The 9,888-nt window shown below is 42.8% G+C and overlaps 1 protein-coding gene across 1 annotated transcript; it reads right to left on the bottom strand.

Annotated features, from left to right (window-relative positions):
* Positions 1-395: 395 nt before the first annotated feature.
* LOC133954320 (uncharacterized) lies at positions 396-9,484 on the bottom strand. Its single transcript, XM_062388687.1, has 16 exons — positions 9,406-9,484; positions 7,298-7,406; positions 7,056-7,171; positions 6,272-6,643; positions 6,124-6,183; positions 5,843-5,926; positions 5,424-5,599; positions 5,221-5,271; positions 5,030-5,068; positions 4,565-4,759; positions 4,338-4,469; positions 4,146-4,242; positions 3,933-4,048; positions 3,645-3,818; positions 3,457-3,546; positions 396-2,883 (listed from the first exon to the last, which is right to left on the bottom strand). Exons 2-16 carry the CDS (start codon positions 7,402-7,404, stop codon positions 2,764-2,766), a joined length of 1,929 nt encoding a protein of 642 aa, XP_062244671.1. The 5' UTR covers positions 7,405-7,406; positions 9,406-9,484; the 3' UTR covers positions 396-2,763.
* Positions 9,485-9,888: the final 404 nt, after the last annotated feature.

Below are 9,888 nucleotides of genomic sequence, written 5' to 3'. Positions count from 1 at the left end.
ATTCGAGATAATTAATGGGAGATGTGGTTTTGTCATGGAGCAAGGGGGCGTTAGCGTTGGCCGAGGTTTGTAGCATTTTCATCAGCGTTTGTTTGTTTGTTAGTTAGTTGGCAGGATTACGTTATATCTATGTAACTGATTTGATTGAATTTGTGTAGATGGGTGGGGCTTTACTTTCCGTTTCATTTATAATTTCTACTAAAAGAACTTGGCATGTTTCTGATTGTTCGGCCTTGGTGGAGGTATGAGATCTTCTTTTTACATTATTAAGAAATGTGCAACAGTCATAATCTACTACATTGCGTTTGTGTTCGTGAATCTGTTTCTGTAATGAGCATGTGCAGGATTGTAAAACATAACTTTTAAAAACAATAAATGCAATAACAAACTTTACATATGTTTCAATGTTTTTAGTTAATAAATCATACAAACATCCCAGTTTGTCGTATCAAATAAGATTTGTAGTCAAATAGAGAACAAGTCAGGCAGTAGCTGAAAAACGATAAAGTTAAATTTAAAGAGAGAAAACTATTGTTAGAAAAGTAAATGAATCATTCCAGTGACTTTTTGGATTTCTATGAACATCAGATGTGTAAATATAAAAAAAGATGACGGTAATTGATTCTGATAAACACTTTGTTCTCTGTGTTGTCCATATGGCTTTAAACACAAAGGTCCCACAGTTCTCATTCTGTGTTCGGGGACCAGACACAGCATCATGACTGAAGAGGCTGTTCAACAGCTGAAAACACATGAAAATACATGAAATGATGTGTTGAACAAAACACATTCAATATGATTTTCATCTCAACAGCCAATTAACTCAATTCAGTGTCAAATAAAAGTGTCTCTGAATCATAATTCATGGTTACACATAATCAAAACATCTAGAAACTGTTTGGAAATACAAACACCAGTTTAGACACGAAATGCAATGTATGATAATTATGAATTCATGTTACCAGCACATATTATATCAATGTTTTGTCCAGTAAAGTTTCATCCTCGCCAAAGTATTCTCAGTTTATTAGGAACACCTCGTAACTCTACTGAGGGTCGTGATGTCTGTGTTGAGACAGATTCTGAGGTGTGGAACAGAGAGTACAGTGTTATTAAACTGCATTAAAATAAGTGTACCTAATAAACTGCCAATTAAGTGTTTATAAAATACCATAACTAACACATAACTCCTGATACTGGGGTGTAGCTCTGCTTTGTCTTGATCCAAATCATCACTCTCTCTCTCTACTGTTTCTGTTTTTCTACATCGACTCATCTAAATTTGAATTATGGAAATCAGAGAGACAGAGAGATCCTGGATTTGACCTGGAATAACAACAACTATCAAATACACCAAACAAAACATACATGAACATGAAATGGTTGTGATCCTGAAGTACGCGCTGCTAAGTGCAGTTTTGTCATTGTAGTCATTGAGCGAAGGAGATTTTCAACGTGTAAACTTTAACGATTATACACTCAAATAATAATCAAACTGAATTCTTGATCCGAACACATGAATTCAGAAACAATATATTTAATTTTACAAATAAATAACACTTTTCTCTCCTGGCTGCGTCGCTCACTCGAAACTAAAAGTTTCACGTACAAGGAAGAAGAAACGCTGACGTCACAGAGTCAACGTGACTCCGCTCGAAGACGTTTAGAAAATTAGGTTTTCAAGTATTCAAGTACCAGCAGTAAATCACTGAGCTGAAACTCACACGGAAAACGGAGAAGGTAAAAGTTTTAAGCTGCTTATTTGACCTTTCGTAGGAATATTACATTAAATTTAACTTACAAGTAACATTCGGCGCTGCCTCGTGTTTACAGGACGTTTAGTCACAACATCAGCGACACTCAGAAGAACGTGAGGTCAAAAAGAATCAGACAACATGGGATTTACACCCATGACTTGGAACTATTGACCTTTGACCTGCACTGATTAATTATATAGTTGATAAACAAAAGCACATTAATCAACTCAAAACTTGAGATTGAATACTTTTCTTTACGTACACAACAGTAAACTAAATAACTTTTGCATTTCTGACTGTTGGTCCAACATAATAAATAAATCTGAAGATGTCAATGATGGGATGTGGGGAAATTTAAATTGCATTTCCACAATTTTTGGACATTTAATAGACTGAAGATCCATTCATTAATCAAAACAGAAAACAATTGTTATTATTTTGTTATTCAAGTCACTTCCTCATAAAGGTGGGAGAAGCTCTGAGGTGCAAACATTAGTTCACAACGAGTAAAAGTCAGTGACTGAATAACTCTTTTGTTAACGTACCACTGAGGACTGTGTAACATCCAGCTGCTCCACTGCACTTTGTAAAGAAACGTGTTTTTCTCCTGTGCGATTGTGAAGCACGAAATATCTGATCAATAGCAAATAATAATTAATAACACATAAGAGTTAAAAACATCATTTTGTGGGTACGTTCATGAGTCTGACAGCATAAAGCTCCCGAAGGGTTTTACTAGGTAGATATTTGTTTTTTTAGAAATATAATCAACACGTCATTATGTACATTTGTGTGCGCTTCAACTTTTGCATAAAAACTATTTGTCACTTCCACATTAAGGAGTTTCAAACCACAACAAACCTGTCGACACGCAGAAGCTCCATTCATCAGCATCAGACACGTTTCAGTAGCATAAGCATGGATTTGACTTTCTGTTCTAAAAACGACATTTCCAAAGTCCTTCCTGATTTGTTTTAATGAGACACGGTGCTGCAGCCAGCGGGTCTCACGTGGAGGACGCCATCTTCCCGTGGACGCGGAACCGGTACAGACACGTGTACTCAACGTGTCCCCAGTTACTGAGCACACGAAGCTCCACAAACCTGTAGACCTCCTCACTGGGCTTCTGGTGCCGGAGCACAGGAGAGAAGAGGAGGAGGGAGAGATGGAGGGAGGGAGAGAGAGAGAGAGAGAGAGAGAGAAGGAGGAAAGATGTTAAATTAAAGGGTGAAAGAGACATCATAGTGGTTTCTGACATTCAAACAGTTTTCATCTATATCATCAGTTTCTGGTCTAAATTTGTTACATAGAACAGGAAGTAGTTAGGTCATGTTTGACTTTATGTAAATATGGTGTCTTTGTCTATTTAAGGTTCTTTCACATCTTCCTTGTTTGGACCAAACTTTTCACTGAAGCTTTAACCTAATTTTCAGGTGTGAAAAGTTCCTCAGACCAAAGGAACCAAATGTGGTCCGACCAGAAGAAGAGGTCTGAGTCCAAATCAAAGATGAGGACGTTTATTTAGCTGGTGGTAATAATATCATGATTTCACAGTGTCAACAAAATTAATAAAGGACACAGCTTCATTTATTTTCTCCATTCAAAAAGACCACAAAACCAACCACATTTTTAAAGACATAATCCTTGGCTCAGACTTCCAGGTGTAAAAGCTTCTCTAGATGTGATAGTGTGAACTCACCAGCAGCTGAAACGTCTGTGTTGACTCTCCTTCCTCATCGTAGGTGAAAGTCCCCAACAGGGTTCCTTCCTCGGTGTCGTCTGTCGCTCCCTGGGAGACAAAGTACAGACTCACTCAGTTCTCCACTTGAGGTTGAGTCACAGAACATCCGCCGGGCCTCGAACAACGAACGACAACAAGCTACTCACGTAGACTTCAAAGTCTTTGGGGGCGGAGTCGATGCGGCCGGTGGGGGAGTTACAGCGCGGGAGGTGGTCCAGTGTCACATGGGTGATCCTCACAGGGTGAGACAGAGAGATGACTAGAATCCCCTGGACGCCGTGAAACGCCCAACACCTCCCCGGGAGCAGCACCGGGTTACCCTGTGGAGGGAGGGAGGGAGGGAGGGAAGTCAAAGTAAGTTCCAGGTGAAAGCAGAAGTTGAAACGTGAACACAGAAGATTCAAAGGAAACAGAGAGGTGAGGTTTGATTGGACCTGAATAACAGTGCGTGGGCTTTCGGACGGATACCACAGGGGGAAACCGAACAGGGTCACACACGCTGAGCGGATTCGATAGGTCTCCGAACACCTGGTGCTGATCACGCTGGCACCTACACACAGACACACAAAGCAGAGACAGGTCGTTAGTATGAATGCTGAATTATCTGTGAAGAAGTATCGTGACCGAGACGTGGAGATGTTCCCGACCTTGAGTTTCCAGGGCGAAGTCGGCCATTTTGTCGGCCATGGGACGTCCAGGGTCAGCGTCGCCTCCTTTGTTCCCAAGTCTGAGGACGTCCTGCTCCTGAGACACAGTCACACACAGAACATCAGAAACATCTAGAGCCCATTAGCAGTCCCGGAGCCTTAGATCTCGATGCAGAGTCTCTCTCCACCCACCTTGATGCGGTCGGTGAGCCACCTCTCCATGGCCTGCTGCAGCTCTGGGGTCAGATGGTCCTGGACGGGGGCAGCGGTGATTGAAGGGGCTGGAGGAGGCGCGAGCTGGATGGAGGACAACTCCTGGGAGAGCTACAAGAAAGAGGCCGTCACATCTTAGTGTCACCACCTCAAGGAAACATGGCAGGAGGTTGGAATTCTGCGCACATCTCTAGTAGCACTGTTACCTTGGAGTTCTCAGCTTCCACAGCTTGGATCCTGAGGCTGAGGCCGGCAGCAGCAGACCGACTGTCCGTCTGATACTCCACCATCTTCCTGCCCAGGCCGGCGACTTCCTGCTTCAGACGCAGCCGAGTGTCCGAGTCCTCAGCGTCGAGACCGGCTTTGATACCCTGCATGTCCCGGTTCAACCGCTCCTTCATCTGAGAGAGGAAGATGTCACACCAAAATGTGAGTGGTTCTTCTCTGACTGATACCACGTCCTTTCATGGTCAAACACAGATGAAGACACAACCTCCTTTGCAGACGTAATAACATCATGCAAAAATCAGTGTGTTCTCCCTCATCACCACTGGATGTCGCTGTGGTACATCTTAATTCTAACCTTGTACACTTTGACCTCACCAGGTGAAGACGTCCCACTGCCCACACAGCAAAGAATAAATGAACTAGACACAGACAGATTGTCTCACCTGGGAGAAAAGCTGCTCCTGCTTCAGCAGCAGCTCTGCCTGCAAACACACAAAATGAAGTTAAGTACCAGAATTTACCCTTTTTCTTTTCCTAGAAATCCACAGAGAATCGATTGAGTCTCTATCTATCTATGTGTTCATTGGTAAAGTTTGAAAAGTGAAAACACATTAACTGATGATCTGCTTCTTACCAAAAGATTCTGCATCTTGGCTTCTACAGCAGCAGAAACAGCAGCTGGATCCTGGAGGAACAAGAAGACACTGAACTTTCATCCCAAATGAACACTTTGTCATAAGGAACTCGAGTTCTTTACAGTTGTTCTCCAGAACTTTGCGCTGCGTTATGATTTTACAGACAGCCACACAAAATGAGTGACATGCAGGTGAGTCCTACCACCACAGGTGCATGAGGCATGGTGCTGGGTTGAGGAGCAGCAGGAGCAGGAGCAGGAAGAGAAGGAGCAGTGGCAGTGATAACAGGTCGACTCTCTGGTTTAGTCGGTGACAGGGTCTTTGTGACACTCATGCGGGAGATGAACGAGGTCAACAAGGGGAAGAGGAACCAAAGACCTGGAGGGAACATGAGGCACCGGGCCTTGAGAACAGTCCTGAGGAACATCAGCCACCTCATTCAATCACACTGGGGTGGGGGTGCAGAGGAGGTCAAAACACATAATGCCACCTGTGCAAAACAACTTCCTGGGGAACTACTACTAATCTATGATGTCTTCAGTTAAAATTATTGTTTGGAATTTCATTCATCGCCCAACAAAATCATTTTAAAAACCCTGGTGAAATGCATATGTCACTTACACAGAAGCAGGAGGAGGAGGAGGAGGAGGAGGAGGAGAAACAGAACACAAGCCTTCCTCACGCGAGGGGTGAACAAAGTGTTTGCTGTGGGGACAAGAAGAAAATGTTGAATTACAGGGATTTTAATAATCTGGAGCTGAGACTTGTGCTACGGCTGTGAACACACAATGAGACAGCTGTACGTATGCAGACACGTGGCAGCGTGACCACCAGTCGACTTATGGAAACCAGTAGAACAATGTGTACATTAACGTGCACATGGAGGAAACACTGAGACAAACCTCCAGCGGTCAGATCCTTGACTTTGGACTGAGCTGCGACGGCCGTCAATGAGGCCGAGTCTGCAAAGAAAGAAACGAGTCAATGAGGTTATTATTCTATCGTCAGGTCAGACACATCAAAAACACATCATCACATGTTCGTACTCACCCATCAGACTAGAGAAGGCACTAATGATCCGGGTCCTGTATCCAGGAGGGGGAGCCCCACTCGTTCTAACGGAGCTGCTGGGGGCCACGAGGGGCCTCTTGTAAATACCCTCTGAGGACGAGTAGCCCGAGCTGTCCACTGCGCTCTGACCCAGCTCCTTGTGGTGGGGCCTCAGGTGTAATCCTGGCCTGGTGGAGCTGTAATGTCCTGCGTACACGCTCTTCTCTGGATGCACAGAGGGGCAGAATACGGGGGTCTGACTCCGGGATGATGACGGGGTCAGGGCAGGCCGAGGGGTCGCTGCAGGGAAGACGTAGGGCTCCGTCCTCATGACCACCGGGGGCTGGATGCTCGAGGGAGAAGGACTCGGGCCTGAGAGACGAGGACCAGGAGAAAGAAAAGCTTTGAATAAATGTGTTTTTATTCAATTGTGCAGCTTGTGGGTCGTTAGTGATTGTGATGCCAGCTATTTAACTGGATCGACTGAAAGAAATATAAAATCTATGTTATAAAACTTATGTTCACTTTATCTTTACGTTTTAACATTAGTCTCATTTTGAAAATGATTCTCATTCACGTTGAACTGGTCACAACCAGTAAAGGTAATTTATACAGCCAGACATAAATGGGACAGGTGGACACATGATATTTCTGGACAGGCCTTTTTTGAAAGACCCAATCCAAATATCATTCAAGCTATTATTACTATCTTTTCTTTATTTTTGACAGGTAATGATCTCGACTTTACTCTGAAGCAGAGGGGAAGTTGTAATTTGGTTTTTACCATCACACTGGTCTGCAGTGGTGGGCGACTCGCGGCTGGGTGAACTGGCATTGCTATTGGCTCTGCTGGAGGTACGAGGGCTGGCCTTGCGGGTGCCTGCCTTCTTCTTGAAAACCCTTGGACAAGAAAACACACAAAAAATAATGATTCAGATGACCTTAACATTACAGTTCGTAAACAAGACCGACTGAACCCAAGCTGGAGACATACACACACACAGACACACACAACGAGTTAATTACTTGACAGGGTTTTCCCGGTAGGATATGTTTGTCACGCTGCTTGAGTCCGACTCCTCGTCTGAGTTGTAGTAGCCGCCAGACAACAGGCGAGAACTCCTACGAGACATGACTGAGAGACACAGAGAGAAACACAAGACGATAATAAATGCACGCTCAACACATTTTCACTAAAGATGGTTTCTGTCATTTCAGGTTGTTGTCACCACACTGATGTATGCACATTTTCTTGTGTCTCCTTGGTTTGGTTTTAATTAAATATCTAATGCTATAAAGCAGAGATCTTCAACAGGGGGTTCGCGACCCCTAGGGGGTCCGCGGAGGTACTGCAGGGGGGTCGCAACATTTTTGGTTGATTAGACAATTTTTTTTTTTTCAACCAATTTTTTCACCACTAATTTAAATGTCTTTAAATAGACATTAACATGAATCCTACATATTGTAGCGAATGGATAAATGGAGGCAGAAGACGTTGTCGTTCAGTCAGCAATGCACACACTTCAGCTCCTATACCATGCATGTCTAAAATAAAAACATGAATATAGGAACCTGTGTATTATTTAAATAGCTTAGTATTGAATGCACAGTAACAGGGTAGCTATGTTTATACATGGCACTAGGCCCAGTTTAATATAAAACACAATTTTTATGCAATATATATAGTAGGGGGTCCCTGCTTCATCTCTCCATCAGATTGGGGGTCCTTGACCTGAAAAACATTGAAGACCTCTGCTATAAAGCAGTGTCAGTATTAGCAGCAGTGCAAAGTGGTACCAGTTAAAAGGAGTAGTAGTAGACGATGCAGTGATATCAGTGATACTAACAGTTTAAGTTTCTGACAGATGCTCTCTCGGTTAATCTGTAATCCAGACTAATCTACAGGAGGCGTCCTGCCGCTCCGGCACTCACTGACACCCACAGAGCAGAAATTAAAGAAACAACTAGAAGCATCTGAAGCTTACAGAATGAAGAGAGAGACATTCAGAGAACAGACGTATCGTAAACACTAGCAGATTGAAATCACACAGATTAATGCAGCGAACCGTAACTGAGCCACTTAAAAGAGAAGAATAATCTGGAGGTAATATCACCGTTACACAGACGAGAGCAGAGACAACCTCATTCTCTAACTTCCTGCTGGCGTCTGTTAGAAAAGAACCAGTTTAACTTTTCAGACATGCTGCCATCACAAAGGTTACGTAACGGGCGTCTTAATCTGAGCGATCCGATTGGTCACTGGTGTGTTCTTAGGGGGCGCGGGTCATTAGCATAAACCACAGCTCAGGAGTTTAACTACTTGTGTTGATGTTTCATGTGCATCTCTGTTTGTTTTAGGTTTTAACTATAGGGAAATCTGTGAAGGCATCATTTATTTTTGAAATAAGTAACAGACTAGAGCTTATAAAGCCTCCAAGATCTGCTTTACCCCGAAAGGTGCTTGTATCTAATCCATGTTCATATAACTACTTCACTGCTGTAAACAAGTTGTACAAGTAACGACTCATTTGAATCCAAGCTCTTGTCTACACAACACACACAACCTTTGTTTAACAAATGATCTCCAATCATGCAAGAAAACAGAAAACGAACTACAAACGCTCAACCAAGAATGCCGTGCCTGTAGGTGGCGATAAAGACGACCTTGTTGATCCATCAAATACCAACGTATAGTGGTCCAACCAATAATGTGTGGTGATGCAAAATTTAGCTGCAAATTTGTAATCAGGATTTGTACAACGTCGTCGTTGTTGTTGTTGTTTCTACACTTTGGAAAGTGCTTATAACAAAAAAAAGCTGTTATAGTGTCGACAACGAGGCTCAACCGCAGAGGAGGTGAGATGAAGACGCAGCAAACTGAAGAGCAGCCACATGTGTTGGCTGACATGACACCTTGAGGGAGCATATATATATCCATCATCAGGAAGTTGTTTTTACATCATAGCAAAGAGTTACGGGACAAATCGATTATGTAATTAACACCAAGATGACAAAATCTATTCTATAAGAAACCTCTGTAAAAGATTCCTCTCTGGGATCCCGTCTCGTAACTTTACAGTAAATCCAGTGCCCTGCTGTGCAACATGAACAAGTTAAATCTTAGAGGAACTAACCTGGTGAAGTTTGAGTTATAGTCTCACTATAGATCAGCCGAGAATAGGTATAAGAGGAGTGAAGCGAATAACTCAAGCTGCTGAAAAGAGCGGCAGCAGAAGACAGAAAGGGGAAGCTGTGGTCGAGTGGCCTCGGCAGATAGAGACAGGAAGTCACTGTGACATCAGATATACACATTCTCTGAAGAGGCAGTAGAGATGTGTGCTCATCATTCTCAATGTCGCTATATTAAACGTCAGCATATTATTCTTTACTTTTGTCTTCTAACCATAATGTTTTTATATATTGATGTTTCAAATTTTTTAATCAAAGGCTGATGACGTAAATTAAATTTTGCACTTTTGCATTTGCATATTCACACTTGCAACCTGAGGAGATTTTCAATACAGCTCATGGTAGAATTTGCTTAAATCACTCTGATAATATACGGAGCCGATGATGCTCGTTGACCACAGATTCAGCTGCTTGAGTTTCATCAGCAA

The sequence above is a fragment of the Platichthys flesus genome, chromosome 5, assembly GCF_949316205.1.
Source record: "Platichthys flesus chromosome 5, fPlaFle2.1, whole genome shotgun sequence".
NCBI lineage: Eukaryota > Metazoa > Chordata > Actinopteri > Pleuronectiformes > Pleuronectidae > Platichthys > Platichthys flesus.
This window is presented reverse-complemented; position numbering and strand designations above follow the sequence as displayed.

Coding starts and splice junctions, on each gene's coding strand:
- LOC133954320 (XM_062388687.1), bottom strand. CDS start 7,404: ATGTCTCGTAGGAGTTCTCGCCTGTTGTCTGGCGGCTACTACAACTCA. Junction 5,069..5,220: donor CCAAGATGCAGAATCTTTTG/GTAAGAAGCAGA, acceptor GTGTGTTTGCAG/GCAGAGCTGCTGCTGAAGCA. Junction 4,470..4,564: donor TGGAAGCTGAGAACTCCAAG/GTAACAGTGCTA, acceptor TCTTTCTTGTAG/CTCTCCCAGGAGTTGTCCTC.